The following is a 24,340-nucleotide window of genomic DNA, read 5'->3' as shown; positions in this document are numbered from 1 at the left end:
AGTTCCCTGTACACTGTCCCCCATCAAATACTCCCAGGACAGGGGCAGCATGGGGTTAGATACAGTGTAAATCTTGCAAGTGTCTGTATATGTGTGTGTATGTAATCATTGATATGTTAACCTAAAGTCTTTGCCTGTCAAACTTCAGCCAGTCTGCTGTTATGCTCCAGTGCCATTTATTTGTGGGTCAGGCTTTCAGAGAGAGGTGGTAAATCGCTTGGATAGTGCTCAGCATGATACACTGTACCTTAAACAGACATTGATTTTCCACACCGTGTTTGAGAAGCTGATGTAGAGCAGATCGCTGTTCTGTCCTCACATCAGCATGTCTTTGTTACCTTGCAGACATGTGTATCTGATCTAAGAATGTCACTGACCTTTCCCAGTGAGTTAGTCACGTCAGTTACCATGTCTTCATGCCTAGTTTCCTGGCTGATGAGCCATTTAATTATCAACAGATTTACAGTCAGTCCATCTCCTGACAGAGCTCCTCCTTCTTCAGCACTTCCACTGGTTTTCAAATATGTCTAATCAGGGTCAAAATAATATTTCTTTCTTGAGGACTCTGAGATTTTCTCGAGGGTTACTTTTTGGGTGTTACTTTTTCATTCTCACTCGCTCATTCATTAATATGTCGTGTAATAACAATACCTTCTGTCTGTGTTGACCTATCAGTGAATTGGACTCTCAGACAAGTTTTATAAGAATAATTAATCAATCTCCTCAGTAATTATTAACATTCCCTTAGCATTAAAGCTACAACAGACAAGGAAAGCATAAATATCCCAGATCTACAGTATTAAAATCAGTGTAAGACATCAGGTAAAAAATATTGTTTTACAAAATAAGTGAAATATACTTCTACACATGAAAAGCCATCACCCAAAACACACATTATACAGATTGGTGAGGTCCCAACTCATGCATTTTGATTGCACATACACAAAACTGGAACATTTTAACCAGGCAACTCTTGAGTTACAACTACTACCCTATTTACTGCATCTCAGACCTCAATCACAAGTTTAAATTTAACAATGAAGTATTTGTTATTGCAGAATCTACTGTACTGTCTCGACGTATAGTAGCTCCTGAATATCTGTAGCCCCAAGCTAGAGATTCCACATTTATTTACAAGGAATTCTTTAACTCAGTGATTTAAAGTTTTCTTTGTTCCCAGTTGGCTGAGTATTACTATGCTGACAGGGTTCAAACTAGTCTATCTCCTTTGCAATACCTCCCTCACAGTCTTCTTTTCCCCCACACCTCTTGAGCTCTTCTCCCTCTTCAAAGGTCTACAGTCTCTTTTTCTCACTCTCCCTCACTCCAAAGCCTCTTTTACTTTCCCCAAATTCTCCTGCTGCTGTCTCCTCCTTCCTCTCCTTTTCTCCTCTGTTTAATGCTCCCAACTGAGACCCAGCCGATTGAACTCCTGGACCTAGCCAAAGGCCTCATGTCCTGGTTAATGGAGGCTGTCAATGTTCCCTCACTACCCCTCAGCACCCTGCCAGCTGTCACCACTCCGTGCTCTCTCACTCCTCCCCAACTCCGACTCCACACTCCCGTCTCCTGACCAATGGCTCCTGGACTCTGCTGACTTGCTCAATGCCATCACTCAACAGCCGCAGGTTCTCCAATCACAGACCGTTTTCTTTGGGGTTTGCTCTTGAGACAGAGCCTATCAGCAGCAAGCACAGGAGTGAAGTAGCCCGTGATTGGCAGAGCAGCTCCTCAATGTTTCTTGCTGTTCCTTTCCTCTGACTGGTCGCTCCACTTTTGTGAGTGATTTGGGATTTGTTTGGAAGGGAGATGTTGTGGATCCTTAGGGAATTTTAAGCATTGCCAATTGCTTCCATTAATGGGAACGCCAACAGGAGCCAATGGGAATTATGCCTTGAAATTTCTAGTCACTGGCATACCTGGAAAGGCTGTTAGTTATCCCCTGTAGCGCTTTGCTGTCTTTATCCAGGGTGTCCCATGATCAGTACCACACTTCCCACCCACTCAACCATCTTCACTTGCCCAGTTTCCCCAGCTCTCATTGCTGGGTTCCATCCAAAGATACCGCTAACGTCAAGCGTTGCCCCACATGCGAGCCAGAGTAATGTTGTGTTTCTGTTCTTCACTGCACTGTAGCACATCATCTGGAGGCATTAGGATCACCTCCTCCATCCTAGCTCGATCAGCTGAAACATGACACTCTACTGGAAGCAGGTTCTGACACAATAGCTTCGTATTAGCCCACACAATTATGTGCCTGACAAATGTAATGTATGTACATAATAGTTATTATACATGTCTGTTTCACTCTTCAATACCATGATACCCATGTCCAGTTTCATATGCAACAAGGAGATTACATGAGTGTTGCTGCATCAGTGAAGCATGCTGTTGGACACAAACCTGCAGCAGCTAGTGAGTAAAGTAAGACTAAGGTGGTCATCCTGACGCACCTCCAGTCTGTGAGTTCTTTCCTGGGGTTCGTACCAGATCCCAGTCAGGGGTGAAGATACAGGCTGATTTCTCCATCCCACATGAGGAGCATTAAGACCCCTTTCAGCACCCTGGTGTCCACACTGCTGCCTTGGGTAAAGCCCAGGTGCTCCAGTTTCCTCTCGCAGTTCAAAGAATTTGCAGGTTAGGTGGATTTGCTGTGCTAATTTGCCCGTAGTGTGCAGGGATGTAGAAATGCAGGTTACAGGGATAGGGTAGTGGGGTGGATTTGGGGGTGATGTTCTACAGAGGGTCGATATGGACTCGATGGGCCGATTGGCCTGCTTCCACTCTTTGGGGATGTTATGTAAAGAGGCTGTGTGACTTATCCCACTTTAGATTTGGCCTGCAGCAACCATACACATTAGGCTGACAGGTTGGCATGGCAGACACAAGGGTAGATGTTTGATGGCATTGGTGGGGTAGGGAGGGGGCGATTAGCAGGGGGCTGCCTTTTAGTGTGAGCAGAACCTGAAGGGTCACCAATGAGGGCAGGACCTTGCACTCATTGTTTCGTCGTGTTTCCCTGTCCCTCTTTTATTTTCTTCTCCTGAAGAACAAGAAATGGCAAGGGAATGCAGCCCAGTCTCTCTCTCTCTGCAAACCAGTGATTCGTTATGTTTGATTGTGAACGTTGCTGGCTAGCCTAGTATTTAGCTGCCTGTATGCAACCTCCCTTGAACTGAGTGAATAGTGGGGCCATCTTTGATATGAGTTAAGAGGCAGTTACATTGCTGCAGTTGGAATTGCAAGTAGGCCAGACTGGGTAAGGATAGCAGATTTCCCTCTCCTAAAGGGGCTAGTGAACCAGGAGGGTTTTTTTTTTAATTTTAGGAACTGATTATAGATTATTTTCTCACCAGTCTGTTCAGAGATGTTATTACATACCTGTGCAGCAGGTGGGACTCGAGCCTGGGTCTCCTGGCTCAGAGGTAGGGACACTACCATTGCATTATGATGTTGATTGTAAAGACCTGGTCACCATCACATCCAGATTTATTTAATTTAAATTCCACTACCTGCTCTGGTGGGATTTGAACCCACACTTTCAGGCTGTTACCCTCAACCTCTGGCTTACTAGTCCAGTGTCACAACCACTACGCTGCCATCTGGTGTGAACTGGGAGCACTTCTGTCTTATGAATCAATGGAGCAGTGCCTGTGAGGTAGGAAGATACTGCAGAATATATTTACAAGAGTTGTTCCGGGGATGAGGAACATTAGTTCTGATGGTAGATTGGACAGTATTGCACAGAGAGGAGATCTGAGTAAAGTATTCACTGTCTGAAAGTGTAAAGTAAAAGTGATATGCGGAAAGCCGTTTTCATGCAGAGTGTTAGAATTTGGGAACGCGCTGTCTGCAAGTGTAGTGGAGGCAATTCCAATCAAGTCTCAAGGGTTGCTTCTTGAAAAGGAGGATGTGCAGGGAGAAGATAGAAGAATGTTCATTTAAACAGCCAGTGTGAACTCGATGGGCTGACTGGCCTCCTGTGCTATGATAGCTCTGTGCTACTGTAATTTCCAGTTCAAATCCCTCTCCAAGACTCAAGTGCAATGTAACGTAGCGCCCCTGCACAGTACTAAGGGGGTGCAACATTATCTTTGATATCAGAATTAAAACAGCTCTAAACGAGGTGATGCCAGGAGACACACTTGACACAATGCAAAGTGGGAATCTGTGGCTCTCTTCCCTGTACACATCCCCCCATTTCCAGAAACTGAGATTGAAAGTCTTTTTTTAAAGACAAGCACCATTCCGATCGTGCTAAATTAGCTTATACTGGCAAAACTCAGAACACAGCGTCTAATGTTAGATGCAATCTTGTTATTGGACAGCACGTACCAAATAACCCCGATTGCACTAAGAAGTACACTGGAAACCAATTTATGATAATCAGGTGTTGCAATGTGATTCATTTGTGCATACTACACTTGTTCATACTCAGGGCCTTGTGCTTTCCAGGCTGAAGACATTTATCAAGATGTCGTTCCTTTCTCACTGAGGAAAGGACTATAGAGACTGTCAACCTCTGCTACATCCCCATGCCAACACACTGACCAATCAGAACTGAGTGACCTGATTTTTGACTCGTTGATCCATTAACTAAGACAGATACTAGTTCATGTTGCATCTCTATGATAACCAGTGTCTACCACACAGTGCCCTGTTCTGCCATATAATTGGTATTTCTTTTCTAAAGTTGTTTTTTTTCATTCTTGCACTTTAATCCAGAGGAGTGCAAGTTGGAAATCTTCAACTTCATGTCACTTATTAAGCGATGCTTAAGTTCTGTACCAAGCAATTAAAAGAGGAATATTAAAAGGTATGAAACTAAACAAAAACCTAGCATTTCATTACCTCAGGATGTTCCAAATGTGACTTAAAACTAACGAGGCGTAGCCACGGTTGTAATGTACGATATACAGTTTGCCACTATGTGCACAGCAAGATCCACAAGCAGCAATGTGATTACGACTTGGTAATCTGTTCATTGAATCATAGAATTCCTACAGTGTGGAAGGAGGCCATTCAGTCCGTCAGGTCCACACTCACCCTTAGAAGAACATCCCACCCAGACCCACCCCTTACCCTATAATCCTGCATTTCCCATGACTAACCCACCGAGCCTGCACATTCCTGGACACTATGGGCAATTTAGCATAACCAATTCAGCTAACCAGCTCATCTTTGACTGTGGGAGGAAACTGGAGCACACTCAAGAAACCATGCAGACATGGGGAGAATGTGCAAACTCCACACAGACAGTTGCCCGAGGCTGGAATCAAACCTGGGTCCCTAGCGCTGTGAGGCAGCAGTGCTAACCACTGAGCCACTGTGCCACCCAATGGGTATATATTGGCCAGGATTGCCCTGGGGTTTTACACATCTTTTCCCACGAGGGCAGATGGGGCCCAACTAAAACCTGGGAGTAGAGTGAGGGTGAGAGTGAGGTGGAAGTAGGAATGGGGATTGGATGCCCTACTTGCTTTCCCTTTCTCCTGTCTGTGATCTGGCACTAGAGAGCGTATCTGGACTGCTGACTCACTCACAGATGGCTTGATATGCCCAGTACTAAAGTTATCCCAGTTAAAGAGCACATTGGCCACTTTGAGGTGCGCACAAGGCAAGATATCGATATTCGCAGTGCACCTTCTAGAGTCAGGAAGGTTAACACAAAGTGGCAGAGGCCAGTATGTCATTACTGTGCCTGAGTTTAGGTGTTTAATCACAGCAACGCCAGCGAGGAATGTTTAAACATCTATCTCCATGGGCTTTCACTCTGTGCTAAGTGCATTCTTGTTTATTTGCTTCAGGGCAGGTTTAATGGGAGTTGTAATATCAGTCATTAACAAGTAATGAGATGAGAGATGAAGACGTTGTGGAAGTGTCCCTTTAACTGTGTGTGCTAATTATAATGCTCCATTCATCGTCACCAGATGCTGTGTGAATAGGGGAGAGGGTGTGCCTCTGACAGGAGGAGTTTACCCCCTGCTGCACCAACACTATACTGCATTCTAAAAACCTCCAACATCAATGTCTAGCTCATATCACCCTCTGTTGGTAGCAGTTATCATGCACTTTCCTGGGCCTAATGGCCAAGGGAATACCTTTTACACACACACACTGGTAAGGTGCTAATTATTGCTGCATGTGACAGATTGTGGATTATCGCTGTCTATGGAAGAGTGAGGTTTACAGTCTTGCTTGGTAGCTGTTCAAATCAATGCAAGTTTATTTCCCAGTTTGCAGGCAGCAAAAAGAGTGCTGTAAGCGATTTGATGGGCCAGTGTAGGCAGAATGTAGAGAACTGAATACACCGCACAAGAACGTGGTTATGTCACACCTTCACTACAGGAATCTCTGTCTCAGGAAGATCCTCTTGTGCTGTTTCTCTCTGCAGGCTTCCCTCACTCTCTCTCTCACACACACACACACACACACACACACACACACACACACACACACACACACACACACACACACACACTTGCTCTGACATTCCATCAATCCCCCTGGGATCCTTACACTCTTGCTGTAGGATTGCTCTGCATTGTCTCTCTGTGGGATCTCCTTACACACTGTCTCTCTGTGGGAACTTTTTGAACTTGCTACATTGAAGAAATATTATTTAGGTAAGCACTTGGAACCATCATAATATACAAGGACAGGGACCAAATGCTGAGAGATGGGTTTAAAGTAGATAGGTACCTGAAATAGTGCTGTAATATTGTAAGACTGTCCCTCTGGGATTCCCCTCACCCCTGTCTCTGTGGTGGCTCCTCTGTGGTGGTTCTCTCAGTAGGGTTGCTACTCCATCAATTATTTTGTGATATCCTGAGTGTTGAATCCTTTGTGTCAGTGAAGTCCAGTTAACCCTTCATTCGTCATTCCAGGTTATTAATCAAGGCCGGCATTGATGCAAACAAAGTGGCTAAAACAGGGACAGCTCTACACGAGGCAGCGCTGTGTGGCAAGACAGAGGTGGTCCGCTTGCTCCTTGACGTAAGTCTAGTTACTGAATGTCAAACTCTGGGAGTGCATGTGTACTCATTTCTGTGCTTTCTGATGGCCTGAGGTCAGGGGGCAAGAGCTGTGTCTGTGTTCCAGCAGCTTGCATCATCCCTGACCATGTTGACATACACAGGCTATCATCTTCCCAGTCAATCACTTCAGCCCATTGTAACTCTACAACTCCTGCCAATCCTACCATGCCCTCTTTCCCTATTGTCATCTCATGGCCCAGTACCCTATCTTCAACCCTTATCAGTCACTCTAGCCCTACTGTTTGGAATTCCTTTTCTGGATCATTTGTGAATTCATACTTTCCACACCTCCAAAAAGAAACTCCACATTGAAGAAACTTGATATCATCCAGGACAAAGCAACCACTTGATTGGCACCACATCCATTTGCATTCATTCCCTCCACCGCTGAACGCTCAGTAGCAGCAGATGTGGCGCAGAGATGCTGCCCCATAAGATGCGGCACAGAGATTCACCAAGGCTCCTTCAGCAGCAGCTTCCAAACCCACAACCACTTCCATGCAGAAGGACAAGGGCAGCAGATAAATGGGAACACTTCGCCCTGTAAGTTCCCTTCCAAGCCGCTCCCCGTCCTGACTTGGAGATATGTCACCCTTCTGTCAGTGATGGAATTCCCTTCCTAAGGGCATCGTTGGTGTATTTGCAGTGCATGAAATACGGTGATTCAAAAAGACAGCTCGCCCATCACCTTCTCAAGGAAATTAATGCTGGCCTTGCAAGCAGCACCAATGTCATCCGAGAGAACTTTGAAAAAGTCTGGCTTTTAAAGCAAGATTTTCATTTTGTTGGCACCTTTCATGATCTGAAGGCAGCTCGAAGAGCTTTGCAACAACTGACGTACGATTAAAGTACGGCGCAGTCAGTAAAACGACAGCCAGTTTTTTAGATTGGATTAGATTCCCTAGTGTGGAAACAGGCCTTTTGGGCCAACAAGTCCACACCGACCCTCCGAAGAGTAACCCACCCAGACCCCTATATTTACCCCTGACTAGGCTCCCAACACTACGGGCAATTTAGCATGGCCTATTCACCCGACCTGCACATCTTTGGATTGTGGGAGGAAACTGGAGCACCTGGAGGAAACCCACACAGACACGGGGAGAATGTGCAAACTCCACACAGACAGTTGTCCGAGGTGGGAATTGAACCCGGATCCCTGGCACTGTGAGGCAGCAGTGCTAACCACTGAGCCACTGCGCCGCCCCTTTTTCATGCACAGCAAGATCCCACAAGCATCATGGCGATCATGACCAAATCTGCTTTCGCGATTTTGGTCAATGGGTAAATGTTGACCAGCATACCAAGGAAGAACTCACCTGCCCATCTCCAACTAATCCCACGCGATCTTTTATGTCCATCTAAGAGATATGATAGGATCTTGGTTTAATGCTTTATCTGAAATACAGAACCTCTGATAGTGCAGCACACCCTGCGAACTACACTGAAGAATAGGAGCAGGCCACTCAGCCTGTCAAGCCTGTCCTACCATTTAATAAGACTCTGTGCTCATCTCTCTGAAGTCAGATTCAATCTGTGCTGTTCTGAGTCAGACAAACATGCTGCCCAACTTAACAACTCAAAACAGTTGGTTACATTGAATTTGTTCCCGGTGCTTGCTTATACTTCCTCACATTTATTAGAATTCTAACATTCTGCATGTGCTGTGGTGAGATTTGACCCCATGATCTCAGTAATTCAGTACTAATTCGTGACAAGAGGATATAATTAATCATTTCCATTCAGCATGGCAACATCCTGACCAATCAGAGTCCACTTGCCAACTAGTTAACACATTCCTATCACTCGGTATAAAATGTTGTTTCACTTTGACTTTGGTTCGGAGATGCCAGTGTTGGACTGGGGTGTACAGAGTTAAAAATCACACAACACCAGGTTATAGTCCAACAGGTTTAATTGGAAGCACTAGCTTTCGGAGCGCTGCTCCTTCATCAGGTGGATGTGGAGTATCGCACGACCGCAACCACCTGAAGGAGCAGCGCTTCAAAGGCTAGTGCCCTTTGACTTTGCTATTCTTGTGAATTATCCTGACGAGTCCAACATGAAGAGGAAATACAACAAACTGTCATTTTCCCAGCAATATAATAATAAAACAACAGAAAATGTTCACTGCTGTGGCCTGGTTTAGGATTTTAGTGGCTGTGATACATAACCTGCATTTTGTTCAGAAAGTCTCTGTGCAGTGGTCTCTTGCCCTCAGCTCTGACTCTGAAATCTGCTCCTGTTGTATTCAGTTTGACTCCGAGGTGTCACTTTAATCTCCTTTACACTGGAATCAGCTACAAGCACTGCACCCCTCATTGACACTGGCAACGTCTTTGGTGTTTAAGTAGTCTGCCTGATTCAGGTTTAAATACGGGAATGGGGATTCAAGTGGTGGGAGTCTGCTATTTGTAGCCTCGGACTGGGCAGAACATGCTGACCAGCTCTACCAGTGAGGACGTGAAGCAGGAAGCAGCGAAGGGAGGGGCTCAGTTATCACTGTGCACCTTTGGGTAACAAGAGGCAGCAAAAACGTTTTCCACTGTCCAGCGTTTCACACAGGCGTTTTGCCACACAGAGTCACAAAGATGTGCAGCATGAAAACAGACTCCCTCCTGGTTCAACTTGTCCATATTGACCAGATATCCTAGTCTAGTCCCATTTGCCAGCACTTGGCCCATATCCCTCTAAATCCTCCTTATTAACATACCATCCCGATGTCTTTTAAATGTTCTAATTGAACCAGCCGAAATCACTTCCTTTGGCAGCTCATTCCACACACGTACCACCCTCTGCGTGAAAACATCACCCTGTAGGTCCTTTCTAAATCTTTCCCCTTTCTCTTTAAACCTATGTCCCCTATGTCCCACCCCAGGGAAAAGAACTTGGCAACTCATCTTATCTATGCCCCTCATGATTTTATAAACCTTCAGCGCTCCAGGGAAAATAGCCCCATTCTGCCTCTCCCTATGCCTCAAACCCTCCAACCCTGGCAACATCCTTGTAAATCTTTTCTGAACCCTTTCAGGTTTCACACATCCTTCCTATAACAGGCAGACCAGAATTGCACATAGTATTCCAAAAGTGGCCGAACCAGTGTCCTGTACAGCTGCAACATGACCTCCCAATTCCTATACTCAATACTCTGACCAATAAAGGAAAGCATACCAAACGCCGCCTTCACTATCCTATCTATCTGTGACTCCACTTTCAAGGAACTGTGAATCTGCACTCCAAGTGTCTGTTCAGCAACACTCCCAGGACATGACCATTAAGTGTCTAAGTCCTGCTCTGATTGCTTTTCCAAACTGCAACACCTCTCATTTATCTAAATTGAACTCCGTCTGCCACTTCTCAGCCCATTGGCCCATCTGATCAAGATCCTGTTGTAATCTGAGGTAACCCTCTTCGCTGTCCACTACACCTCCAATTTTGGTGTCATCTGCAAACTTACTAACTGTACCTCTTATGCTCGTATCCAAATCATTTATGTAAATGACGAAAAGTAGAGGACCCAGCACCGATCCTTGTGGCACTCCACTGGTCACAGGCCTCCAGTCTGAAAAACAACCCTCCACCACCACCCTCTGTTTTCTACCTTTTAGCCAGTTGCTAGTTCTCCCTTTATTCCTTGTGATAGGGGCAGCAGTGGTAATATCATTGGACTAGTCATCCAGAGGCCTGAGGAATACATCTTCACATCTCACTAGGGTACAAATGTTCTGGGAGATATGAGTTCAAATCTCACCAGGCAGCTCAGGAAGTTTAAATTTAATCAATAAAATCAGGAGTAGAAAGCTAGTCCCAGTCATAGTGACCAGGACAATTATCATCAATTGATGATGTTGATGATCTTTATTGATCAATCATCATTAAAACCCATCACCAATGTCTTCAGATGAAGGAAATGTGCCATCCTTACCCAATGGTCCTCACATGTAACTCCCAACCCACAGCAACTCTTAGCCATTGAGTGGCCTAGCACAGACTGAACTCGAGGGCAGTTATGGAAGGCAACAAATGCTGGCCTTGCCAGTGTTGCTCACATCCCATGAAAGGATAAAAGAACCTGGGGATTTCCACAGAGGCAATACAAATGTTGGCTTCATATACTCCCATGAGCACTCACCTGCAAAAATAAACTCGAGTTTATGAAGGCCTTGCCAACCATTTACCTCCCAGCTCCAATTTTCTGTCCAGGAGCATGCCTGAGGTTGAGAACACAAACGTCCATTTTATTCTGCTGGGAACCAAACAGTGCACTCAGCCCGTCAGCAGTGTGCTATCCCCAGAAGCAAAGTTTCATGAATTGGATGCTCCATTGAATTGTCACATCAATGATATTGGCTCTTCTGATTTATATCACACCCAGTTTTCTTTTCTGTTTCCCACTTGGGCAGGAGTTATCCTGCCCTGATCTCTCACCAGGGGGTGTTGACGAGCTCTAGAGTTTGACCCTGAGGGGCAGTGGGGGAGGCAGGCGGGGGAAGGTAGTGACGGTTTGATCATAACATTTAACTCCATCCTCTATTCCCCTTTGCAGGCTGGCATTGACGTCAACATCAGGAACACTTACAACCAAACAGCCTTGGACATCGTCAATCAGTTCACCACCTCTCAAGCCAGCAAAGAAATCAAGCAGCTACTACGTGGTAAAGAGGCAGTGCAGGAGTTGGTTTCCTCAGGCACTTGGGAAGGGTGGTAGCAGGAATGAGAAAGAAAGTATACAGCTCCTTTATTGGGGCTGCACAGGTGGGAGTATGCTGTTGTGGTTTGACAATTTGCTGCATTGTTGGGGCCTGTGGTGCAGGGCTCCTTAGAACCATATGGTTGAATTGCAGGGAGCCAGGTGGAATTTTGGGAATTTGCTGGACTCTCTTTGGGTGTGCATTTGGATGTGGAAGCCCTTCCCAACAGAAGCCATATTTTGTTCTGAGACATTGATGGAGGAATATAGAGAAGGTCAGTGCGACATATATCCATCGGTCAAGAGAGGTTGAGAGGGTTACACAGTCTGGAGGTGTGTTTGAATTTGTGGAGTCCTGTTACAGGACATGTACAAGGAGCATCAGCCAAGTGTAGGGGGAAGTGAGAGTTGTAAAACCAAAATTGGATTACACCAGTAATCAGCACTGAATGTCCTTCCTCTTCCTAATGTTCTGGATGAGCAAGTGAGACAGGCAGTACAATGGTTTGCAGATAATATTGAACTGTACGTTGTCAAATGTGAAGACATGACCACGTGTCTGAAGAGCTGGAGAAAGGCAGAGCTACGAAGATCGGAAAACCAAAAACCCAATGTATGGTCCGTCGTTTTGAGCCATTGGAAAGGAATCGGGGCGAGCTGTACAGAGTCTGGATGAAGACTTGGAGAACGTGAGTAGGTTAAAGTACCTGCAGAAGATGGGAGTATGGAAATGGAAGTGAAAATACAGATTAGTTCCAGTTGGGAGAAATTGGATGAAACGCGCAATGGAGGCTTGTGTGTTGAAAGTGTCTTTAAAAGGAAGAATCTACAAGACAGCTGTGAGACCAGCACCATTATTGTAGACCCTTGAGCAACATCAAGAGTTACAACAATCGGATGCTAATGTTAATATGAGAAGTTGAAGGATTGTTGTTAATGAATTATGATGATTATATAACAGGTACAATTGGAACTAAGGAAGAGATATGTTAGATTGCTCCACTCAATAAATTGTGCATAAAGAAAGCCTATGGCTCCCTGTTTCTGCTTGAGTAGCCTGGTTAGAATCTATTCTCAGTGGTAACAGAGAAATGTAGAGATTGGAAACTTAGAGTTTCTTTCCGGTGGAGATTATTGTTGGAGTTAATTTGGAAAACAATGGCTCAACCAAATGTACAGGATACGATTTCTCAGTGGTGGTCTGTGAAGCTGAATCTGATAATCATTAGGATAATGAAGTGGATGTAGGGACATGGCTCTATAGCATTTAAAAGAAAAACACAAGACTACACCCTTAGTATTGCCACGTCCTGCTAGAACCAAGATCAGATGTGAAATACTTTTGAAGCTGAAGGATAACAATGTGAAACTCTGGGTGGTTTAGTAATTCTATTAAAATTTGTGACAGAATTTTTGATAAAGATGACCCATAAAATACATATGAAGCATGGTCAGATTTCAAAAAATTTCAAAAGATCTTTTGATTTGATTTATTATTGTCGCATGTACCTAGGTACAGTGAAAAATTTTGTGTATCGTAAATGCAGATTCATACCATACAAAGATCATAGGGTGATTGAACAGAGTGAGGAGTACAAAGTTTTGGCTGCATAGAAGCTGCACAAAAACAGGATCAGCATGAGATTTGAAATTTGAGAGGTCGATTCAGATGTCTAATAACAAGGGGAAAGAAGCTGTTCTTGAACCTGTTGGTGTGTCCTTTTAAGTTTTTGTATCTTCTGCCTGATGGAAAAGATTGGAAGAGATTATAACCAGGTTAAGAAGCGTTTTTGACGATGTTGGCTGCCTTTCCGAGAAGTGTAGATGGAGTCAATGGATGGAAGGTTGCCTTGTGTGATGGTCTGTGCTGTGTTCAGAACTCTCTGTAGTTTCTTACAGTCCTGGGCAGAGCAGTTGCCGTACCAAATTGTGATGCATCCAGATAGAATGCTTTCTGTGGTGTATCTATAAATGTCAGTGAGAGTCCTTATGGATGTGTTGAATCTCCTTAGCGTCCTGAGGAAGAAGAGGCATTGTTGTCGCATCAACATGGATTATCCAGGATAGATTGTTAGTGATCGTCATTCCAGGAACTTGATGCTCTCGACTCTCTCCACCTCAGCTCCATTGATGTAGATAGAGGCGTGTCCTCCTCCTTCCTGAAGTCGATGATCAGCTCTTCAGTTTTGCTGACATTGAGAGAGGGATTGTTATCTTTACACCACAGCACCAAGATGGGTGGTCAGTCAGTGGTATTTACCAGACTACATTCAGGATAATAAAACTTGTCTTTGGAAATTTCTCAGTCAGTGCCTTGCCTTTATATCGTAGGGATGTGCTAATGTGTCGAACATGGATAGTATTAATTTGGAGTTCAAGTCCCACCTGTCTGAGATGGGTGTCATAACATGTCTGAGCAGATTAATTAAAATAACTATATTACAGGGAACAGCTGGGACTGGTCAAGAGAACAGTTGGTCTGGTATAAATTCTCCACAAAGAAACTCTGTCTCTTAGATTCTGTTTGACCATCCTGGTTGGAATCTATTACCAGCTGAGGTGGATATATAGCGTAACAAGGAAAGGAAAGATAAAATCAGGAACTAGCATCAGGAGGTCAGTGAAGATCATAGGAATATTAACACAATGGCTACAAGAGCAGTTCAGAGCCTAGGAATCCTGCAGCAAGTGATTAACTTCTTGACTCCCTGTCCACCATTTACAAGACACAAACCAGGAGTGTGTTGAAGTACTCTGCACTTGCTCTGGATGGGTGCAGCTTCATCAACACTCAAGAAAATTGGCACCATCCAGGACAAAGCAGCCTGCTTTATTGGAACCACATTCACAAGCAACCACTTCCTCCATCACCGATGCTGAATAGCGCCAGTGTGTACTATCTACAAGATGCACTGTAGAAGTTAACCAATGATGCTTAGACAGCACCTTGTAAACCCATAACCACTACCATCTAGAAAGAAAGGGCAGCAGATGCATGCAACACCACTGCTTGCAAGTTCCTCTCCAAGACACTCACCATCCTGATTGGAAAAGCATCCAAAAGTATCCTGATGAAGAGTTTTTGCCTGAAACATCCTGCTCCTCGGATGCTGCCTGACCTGTTGTACTTTTCCAGTGCCACACTTTCGACTCTGATCTCCAGCATCTGCAGTCCTCACTTTCTCCTTGGAAAAGTATGGCCATTCCTTCTCATGTTGCTGGGCCGAAATCCTGGAATTCTGTCCCTAACAGCATTGTCAATCACCTACAGCGGTTCAGCAAGACTGTTCACGAACGCCTCCTCAACGCCAACTAGGATTGGGCAATAAATGCTGACCCAGCCAGCGATTCCCACATCCCCATGGTGAATAAACAACATCTGGTCATCTGTTGCAGAGACAGAGGGGACCTGTAGTGAGACAAATGGTGGAGATGGTACCTCCAGGAAAAAGGAGAGCAGGAGGGACTAAGAACCAATGAAAAGATGTGGTTATGAGGAAAATAGCACAGTGGCAATGGAAGAGGAATGGGTGCCTGACCAGAGGAGATGGAGAAGAGGCAGCATTGTAACCCTTAGTAAGTTGAGAGAAGCTGAAAGCAGAAGAATTTGGGACGGAAACAGAAGTGTTAGGATATGTTTCATTTGTAGAACTACACAGAATTAATGACATAGACCTATGGAAACTATCCAATATGTAGTTAATAAATGGTATAGTATCAACATGGCAGCTATAAGTGGTGGGGACAATCTTCACATCTCCAGCGGGCTTATTGATATAGTGTAGGTGCTTACTGTGTCAGGAACATTTCACCTCCTCCTCTTCCATATTGTTTCCCATCAACTGATCTTTTCTCCCCAACAGAGGCCTCTGGAATCCTGCAAGTCCGAGCCCTTAAGGATTACTGGAATGTTCACGACCCCACTTCACTCAATATCAGGGCTGGCGATGTTATTATGGTGAGTAATGGTGGGTTTGGAATGAGGAAGAAACATCAGAACTGTTGGACATGTAACAACTTATTAATATGGAGTACAGTGCCTAGAGCAGGGCTGTCCATCCTTTTGGGGGGGTGGTTATGATGTTGCTACATCTCGGTTATTCTCTTTGGCGATCTGGTAAACAAATTTCAGAAAGTTGGGACATCGTTAAAGTGAATTTCAGAAGAAAAACAACTGGTCATTTAAATAACAAGTTAATAAAAATGGCCACTATAATATGTCAAGCAGCCGAGCTGACTAATTGTTCCGGGAGGACTGCAGATGCTGGGGATCAGAGTCAAAAAATGTTGTGCTGGAAAAGCACAGCAGGTCAGGCAGCATTCAAGGGGCAAGAGAGTTGACGTTTCAAGCATAAGCTCTTCATCATTCCTCATGATGAAGCACCACACATTTTTGACTAATTGCTTTGTCTGTTTGGATAAGAAACTGAGGTAGTGAGAAACACTGACAAGGACCAAAGTCCCAATCACTACAGAAAGGTTTGGAGAATGAGACTGAGCTAGGACTTGGCTTTAACTGGCCTAGACCCCTGTTCACCTCAGATGACGCACACACTGTTCTGTCTCACAGTCAGTGTGTCAGTTTACCTTTGAGAGAAATGCTAACAATGACATCACTATATCATAGCATGTGACCTGAAGGTATACAGTAAAGATCTCAGACTCCACCTTACTTTGAATTTTTTGAAGCATGACATGCTATTGAAAGCATGCATCTCTATGATAAACTATTAGTCCAGGCACCCTATGTGTCTGAGGGATGTAATGTTTGTACATATCACTTAGACAGTGTAACTGACTGCTGGACTCTTCAATACAATAAGCTTGCACACCCAATTTCTCATGCAATGAGGAATTAACAAGAAAATTGTTGCATCGGTTAAAACACTGTATTGGAGGCAGACTCTCTCAGTAATTTATATATAACTGGGGGAGGGGGGGGGGGCGGTCAGATATACCTCACAGCCTGATTTGTGGGTGGGTTTTGAGAAAGGAGGAAGAAAAGAGTGAATGTATCTCTGGCTCACTCTTAGAGCCAGGGAGCCAAACACCCTGAACTCAGTGTTCACAGACTCTCTCCCTCTCCCAATTGCAAGCATGTTCCCTCAATCCCAAACTTTACCACTGTCCCTCCATTGCTCTCTCGCACACACATCTTAGTACCCTCACCCTCCCTCACACCCTCATGCTCTTCCCCTCCATCCCTCTCACACTCACATGTCCTTCCTTCCCCCATCCCTCTCCCCCTCGTTCTCCCATATTTACATATTTTCCCTGCCTCATTAGCACCTACACAGGAAGGACAGAGTCTTGTCCTCCTCTAACTCAATCCCCGACTCAGAATCTCTTCCACTCACAAAAACCAGGAAACCTCCCATGCACTGGCCCAGTAGATCCTCCATAGCCAGCAGACTCTCGGCAGTAGCCATCATCAGTCTTGAGGCACAGCCTCAGGCTGACTGCAGTTGCTCATGTTTATACAGCTTGCTGGTCTTCCATTCAGAGACCATTCCTAATGATCAAACTCAACAGCAAACGCAGAGAGAAAGGGTGTCTGGTTAGAGGACCGTCTTCTTGGAGAATCTCCCATTTGTTTTTCCAGTTTTTGGGAACTCCAGTTACAGGCTGGTTAGGACCTCTTGGCAGGCTTGTAGGCTGCCTGTTGGAATAACCTGAGCTGGCCATTGATGAACACAACTTGAACATCCATGCTGCCATACTGTGTAACCCAAAACACCACAAAGAATGGGAGTGTGGGCCCAAAGAGTGATTATCCTGTATATAGTTTAGGAAGTAGCAGGCCTTTGTGATTACAATCCAGAATGGCAGCCCTGTGCATGTAGCAGCCTCTGTACAAACAATGGAGAATAGCAGTCCTTGTTTAAACTATGGAGAATAGCAGTCCCAGTGTATAGTATAGAGAATAGCAGTGCCTATTTGCACTATAGAGAATAGCAGTCCCTATGTATACTATAGAAATAGCAGTGGTCATGTTATGCTATAGAGAATAGCAGTCCCTGTGTAAACTATGGAGAAGAGCAGTCTCTATGTATGGTATAGGAAATAGCAGTCTCTTTTGTGTACTATAGAGAATAGCAGTCCCTATGTAAACTCTGGAGAATAGCAGTCCCTGTGTAATCTGTAGAGAATAGCAGTCCCTGTGTAATCTGTAGAGAATTGCAGTCCCTATGTATGGTATGGAGAATAGCAGTCCCTATATATATGCTATAGGAAATAGCAGTCCCTATGTATGGTATGGAGAATAGCAGTCCCTGTGTATACAATAGGAAATAGCAGTCCCTGTGTAAACTATAGAGAATAGCAGTCCCTGTGTAAACTATGGAGAATAGCAATCCCTGCGTTTGCTATAGAGAATAGCAGTCCCTACGCATACTATAGAGAATAGCAGTCCCTATGTATGCTATAGGATATAGTAGTCTCTACCTGTACTATAGAGAATAGCAGTCCCTGTGTAACGATGGAGAATAGCAGTCCCTATGTATACTATAGGAAATAGTAGTCTCTACGTGTACTATAGAGAATAGCAGTCCCAATGTAAACTATAGAGAATAGCAGTCCCTGTGTAAACTATGGAGAATAGCAGTCCCTGCATTTGCTTTAGAGAATATCAGTCCCTGCGTTTGCTATAGAGAATAGCAGTCCCTATGTAAACTATAGAGAATAGCAGTCCCTGTGTATACTATAGGAAATAGCAGTCCCTGTGTAAACTATGGAGAATAGCAGTCCCTATGTCTATTATAGAGAACAGCAGTCCCTGTGTAAACTATAGAGCATTTGCTTTAGAGAATATCAGTCCCTGCGTTTGCTATAGAGAATAGCAGTCCCTATGTGTACTATAGAGAACAGCAGTCCCTATGTAAACTATGGAGAATAGCAGTCCCTATTTATGCTATAGGAAATAGTAGTCCCTATGTGTACTATAGAGAATAGCAGTCCTTATGTAAACTATAGAGAATAGCAGTGCCTATATAAACTATGGAGAATAGCAGTCCCTATGTGTACTATAGAGAATAGCAGTCCCTGCGTATGCTACGGAGACTAGCAGTCCCTATGTAAACGATGGAGAAAGGGCTAAGGTTTACTCAGTGTCACAGGTTTCTGCTCTGTCTCTTTCTGTGCACAATCGGGCTGATTCCTGACCCACAGATCTTTGTGCATGTGAGCTAGGCTGTCCCATGATGTAATGGGATCAGGAGAGTGGGATTTCCTTCCTGTTCTTTCAATTACCTGCTCTGCCTCAACATCACCGTGTTTGGACACTGAGTGTTCCAGCTTGAAGGGCGTGTTTTCACCATATTGGCCACTTGGTAGCGAGCTCATTTCCACCATTGATATCAATGCTGCTGTGCTTCAAGGAGAGTCAGTCGGGTCTTTGAATCATTTCCTTTGTTCAGGAACAGTGACCATTTGGGAGTTGAGGGAACAGGATGTGGTAGGGAGACAGTTTCCAGCCTCCGAACACAATGTTCTATCTGTTATTGTCGATGTGGAAAGAGTTTTATCTGAATATCTGTAGAGCTGAAATGAAGAAGGACAGCAATGTGGATTGGATGTTCCTCCCATTGAATCCAGGGGCAGTGGCAGAGCCTTTGCTGGTGGAAATTCTGTAGTGTTTTCATGTACCACAGATACACTATCCTGGAGTATTGTGTACAGTTTAGGTCTCTATATCTGAGGAAGGATGTTCTGGCTGTGGAGGGAGTGCAGCGAAGGTTTACTAGATTGATTCCAGGGATGGCAGGACTGATGTTATGAGGAGAGACTGGATTGATTAGGACTGTTTTCACTGGAGTTTAGAAGACCGAGGGGAATTTCGTAGAAACCTATAAAATCCTAACAGGACTAAACAGGGTAACACCGGAAGGATGTTTCTGATGAATGGAGAGTCCAGGGGATCACAGGGTAGGCCATTTAGGACTGAGATGAGAAGAAATACCTTCACCCAGAGAGTGGGGAGCCTGTGGAATTCTCTGCCACAGAAAGCAGTTGAGGCTAAAACATTAAATATTTTCAAGAAAGAGTTAGATATAGTTCTGACAGCTAAAGGGTTCAAAGGGTATGGGGAGCAAATGAGAACGAAGGAGCTGGGCTGAATGACCTGCTACTGCACATTTTCAATGTGTCCATGAGATACAGTCCAGTATTCACTCAATCCTGACAATCACTGTTCTATTTGCGAGGACCTTTCTTCCTTTGTGGGGATCTTGGTCCTGCAGCATTCTGTGCCATAGTTGGCAGCCTGGGTGACTGTCAGCCTTTTGAGAGGACAAGGTTTGAAAAATGCTGAACATTGTCCCGCTACCTTCCTTTATTTAATACACAAGGGAGATGGGATATTTGACTGACCAAGTCTCGATTGATATGAGTCTTTATGTCAAATTTAACAGACTGGGCCAGAGTGGACAATTATGCTGTAATCATCTAAAACTGTGATTCAGGAACATCTCAGGTGGTCAAGTTGATGTTGGTCTGGAAACAGCTGTAATGTAACAGTTTTCCAGCAAGGCAATATTTTGTTCTGACACCAGAGTGCAGATAAACTTTGATAAGGTGAACAGGCATTATCAGGTAGACAGTTGATAGTATGGGGCTCTCAGACCCTACTCTGTACTTTATAACTCTGTCTCCCACATCAGACAGTTAGAGTTGTGAATCAGTTACAGGATTATAAAGAAGTTTTTTGGACACCCAAATCTCTGAAGGACAATCCACAGAGAATGGTCACATATTGAAGAAAAGGCTACAGTCAGGTTGCTGAATGCATGCTTGGTGTGGTCCTCGATATTTTTCTTGGATTTCTCTGTTCGAAGAGTCATGTGAGAGGTTCTTCCAGAAGGCTTGAAGCCTCAATGTGTCTCCGGATGGATTTCCTTAGCTACAGGAAGTCGGTGATTCAGGAGGATGCTGTGAAGATGTTCTCTGCTGTGGCCAAGAGGGAAATACCTCAAGAGTTTCCACAGAGTGATTGACCTCCCTTCTTGAAGATAGCTATTGTTGTCACATTCCGGAATTCAGCGTTCTTTTTCTTTCCAAGTTGGTAGGCTTTGTGCATGGAGCCTTGATGGGTGGGAATCCCCTGAGCCTTTATTTCATCTATTTATTTGCTAGTTGCAGCTAAAGCTCAGTTGGCTGCACAGCTATTTGCAATGCAGTGCGATATCAACCATATAGGTTTGATTCCCACACCAGTTGAGGTTACCATGAAGGGCTCTCCCCTTGCCTGAGGCAGGCTGACCCTGTAGTTAAACTATCACCACCATTTCTGTCTCTGATGACAGAATATCCTATAATCGTCCGAGACTGTGGTGACTGTTACCTTTACCTGCAGATCTCTCCTGTGTTTGAAAAAGATCTTACTTTTCTCACCCAGTGGCTATATAAAAACTTTGTACAGACCATGATTGAATGGACTGAGCACCCTTCACTGAAAGGGCATGCTGTCCTTCGACAGGGTGTGACAGTGTTTTCTGTCATCACAGGAAAGCATGTGTTCAACATTTTTTCAGACAATCCAAATCCATAACGCAGCATTCCAACAGCTCTCAGCACCCACTCATAGACAAACCAGGAAGATTAAAGCTGGAGAGCTCCAACAATTTGGTGACCAAAGGCAATAGGAGCCCCTGCTGTGTCTATTATAGTGAATACTGCCCCTGTGTATACAATATAGAATAGTGGTCTCTGTACATTATGTAATCTCTGTGTATGTTATAGAAAATAGCAGTCACTACCTATCGTCAACCATAACAGTCCCTGTGTATTACATGGAGCCTGGCAGCCTTTGACTGTTTTCTTTAAAAATTCTCCCATGAGGTGTGGGCATTGCTGACTGGCCAGCATTTATTGTCCGTCCCTAGCTGCTCCTTGAGAATGTGGTAGTGAGCTGGCTTCTTGAACCACTGCAGTCGAAAACTACCTTAGGGAGGACAATTCCTGGATTTTGATCTGGTGACACTGAAGGAATGGTGATATATTTCCAAGTCAGGATGGTGAGTGGCTTCAGGGGGAACTTGAGGAGCTGGTGTTCCCATGTAGCTGCTGTCCTTGTATTTCTAAATGGAGGTGGTTGTGTGATGGGAAGGATCTTTGGTGAATTTCTGCTGTGCATCTTGAGCTACTGAGCATCATTGTTGGAGGGAGTGAAAGTTTATGGATGTGGTGCCATTCAAGCAGTTGCTTTTGACCTGGATGATGTCAAGCTTCTTCCGTTGGGGCTGCACATGTGAGGAGTATTCCATCACAATGAGCTCTGCCTTGTGCTTTGCCGATGGGGGACAGGTTTTGGGCAGTCGGGAAGTGGGTTACTCACTGCAGTACTCCTAGCCCCTCACCTGCTCTTGTTGCAGTTATATAGCAAGTCCAGTTCAGTTTCTGGTCAATGGTAGCCCCCAGGATGTTGATAGTGGGAGATTCAGTGATAGCTAACACTATGGAACGTCAAGGAGCAGTGTTTAGATGATTTCTTATCGGTGATGGTCGTTGTGTGGCATGAATGTTGCGTGCCACTTGTTAGCCCAGACACTATAATAGAGAATGGCAGCCCCTCTGTGTACAGTAATGAATATCAGGTGCACATGATTCTGCAGAGCTGTTGTGGATGGGGGAGAAAGCTAGGCAAAAAGAAAATGCACAACAGCCATGCAAGGTTAAATGACAAATTTGGATGACAGAAAACATGTTCAGTTCTTCCAGTCCTTTGAATTCCTGGCGATATGCCCCAGTTGCTGACAGTCACAAAATAGTGGACAGTCTTCAGACTAGATTTCATATTCAGCTGTGAAACAATTTGGATTCCTGATGTCTGAAATTTTATCAGTTTTGGTTTCAAACTATTTTGCTGAGAGAGTGCTGCTGCCAACTCCACAGTCTAACTCTTACTGACCTGAGAAAGAGGGCCAGGGCTACGTCCTTGTAACTACTCGAGACTTCTAGAAGAAATATACTCGAAGAAAAACACCCATTACCTCAGTCCATAGTATGTCTATCGTGCTGTGGTTTGATTATATTCCTGTAGCTAACAGAGACAGAATAGAGCCGTGAAATCCTGTTGATGATGATGTGTGTGTTTGGTCATTTTATAAATCACTGCCTTCCTGCGACAGGTCTTGGAACAACACGCTGATGGCCGCTGGAAGGGTCACATTCATGACAGCCAGAAGGGCACGGACCGTGTTGGCTACTTCCCCCCATCCATTGTTGAGGTGATCAGCAGGAGATCAGGTCAGTGATCGTCACACACGGGGTAGTAGACTTAAGCAACTCTCATCCCCTCGCGGCTGTGGATACTGATGGGTCAACTCTGAGGATGAGATTTTTATTGATTGGATTAGATTCCCTACAGTATGGAAACAGGCCCTTCAGCCCAACAAGTCCACACCGACCCTCCGAAGAGTAACCCATCCAGATCCATTCCCCATACCCTATGTTTACCCTTGACTTGGCAATGTAGCATGGCCAATTCACCTGACCTGCACATCTTTGGACTGTGGGAGGAAACAAGAGCACCCGAAGGAAACCCACGCAGACACACAGGGAGAGTGTGCAAACTCCACACCGGCAGTCGCCCGAGGCTGGAATCGAACCTGGGTTCCTGGCGCTGTGAGGCAGCAGTGCTAACCACTGAGCCACGATGAAACTGAAGAATATAGGGCAGGGGCAGGCAATCGTGTTTGAAGTACAGATCAGGCACAGGCTCCTGGGGCTGTATGGCCACCTCCTGTTCCTAATGTTTCTTATGAGACTCCAGACAATCTCAAGTTGAGTAGGTGAGACACAATGTTGGGATAAAACTGGTTAAAACCAACAAAGTAATACTTACAAATGGTCATACTGATCCCCATTTTGAAGTATATGGGTCAAATGGGACCAGTATGGGTTTTTTTCACCAGTTTAATGGTCTCTTCTGGAATGAAGATAGATGCTGTACGTGTGGCCCTGTGTTGGTCTTAACTCACCTCAATGTGATACTTCAGTTTTCAAAGGGAAGGTGTTGTCTTGCACCTTTTCCTTAATGGGAAGACTAGTCTGGAGGTTTACATGCATTATCTTGAGCCCCAATCCCCTCCCTGCATTCTGAAGATGTTTGCTGGCTGCCCTCTAGATCCTCAACAAATTGAAATTCTTCAAAGAAAAAGGAAAGAATTGCATTCCCATAGCACCTTTAATGGCCTCAGGGGTTTCTCAGTGGGCTTTACAACACATGAAATACTTTTGCAATGTGGCCGCTGTTGTGATACAAGCTCCCACAAACAGGAGTGAGAAAAATGACCAGATCATCTGTTTCATAAAAGTTGGCTCAAGGATATATATTGGCAAGGACACCAAGGAGCTCTCTTTCTAGAGAGGGAATCCTAAAGAACAGGATGTACATGTATTTGAAAAGGCAAGGGCTGATTAGGGATAGTCAACATGTCTTTGTGTGTGGGAAATCATGTCTCACAATCTTGACTGAGTTTTTTGAAGAAGTAACAAAGAGAATTGATGAGGGCAGAGCAATAGACGTGATCTATATGGACTTCAGTAAGGCATTCAACAAGGTTCCCCATGGGAGGCTGGTTGGCAAGGTTAGATCTGGTTGGAATACAGGGAGAACCAG

General features: G+C 44.6%; 1 protein-coding gene across 5 annotated transcripts in view; it reads left to right on the top strand.

The window, feature by feature from the left end:
* LOC140463836 (caskin-2-like) overlaps nucleotides 1-24,340 on the top strand; it is a 292,300-nt gene that overhangs the window by 218,443 nt on the left and 49,517 nt on the right. For all 5 annotated transcript variants that reach the window (XM_072558217.1, XM_072558221.1, XM_072558218.1 and 2 more), the window contains 4 exons: nucleotides 6,888-6,996; nucleotides 11,581-11,689; nucleotides 15,588-15,682; nucleotides 22,848-22,965. In XM_072558217.1, the coding sequence (XP_072414318.1) occupies nucleotides 6,888-6,996; nucleotides 11,581-11,689; nucleotides 15,588-15,682; nucleotides 22,848-22,965 (431 nt within the window). The remainder of the gene's footprint in view (nucleotides 1-6,887; nucleotides 6,997-11,580; nucleotides 11,690-15,587; nucleotides 15,683-22,847; nucleotides 22,966-24,340) is intronic.

The sequence above is a fragment of the Chiloscyllium punctatum genome, chromosome 39 (genome assembly GCF_047496795.1).
Source record: "Chiloscyllium punctatum isolate Juve2018m chromosome 39, sChiPun1.3, whole genome shotgun sequence".
In the NCBI taxonomy this organism is placed as follows: domain Eukaryota; kingdom Metazoa; phylum Chordata; class Chondrichthyes; order Orectolobiformes; family Hemiscylliidae; genus Chiloscyllium; species Chiloscyllium punctatum.
The sequence above is the reverse complement of the archived record's forward strand: the minus strand, read 5'-3'. Positions and strand labels throughout refer to the sequence as shown.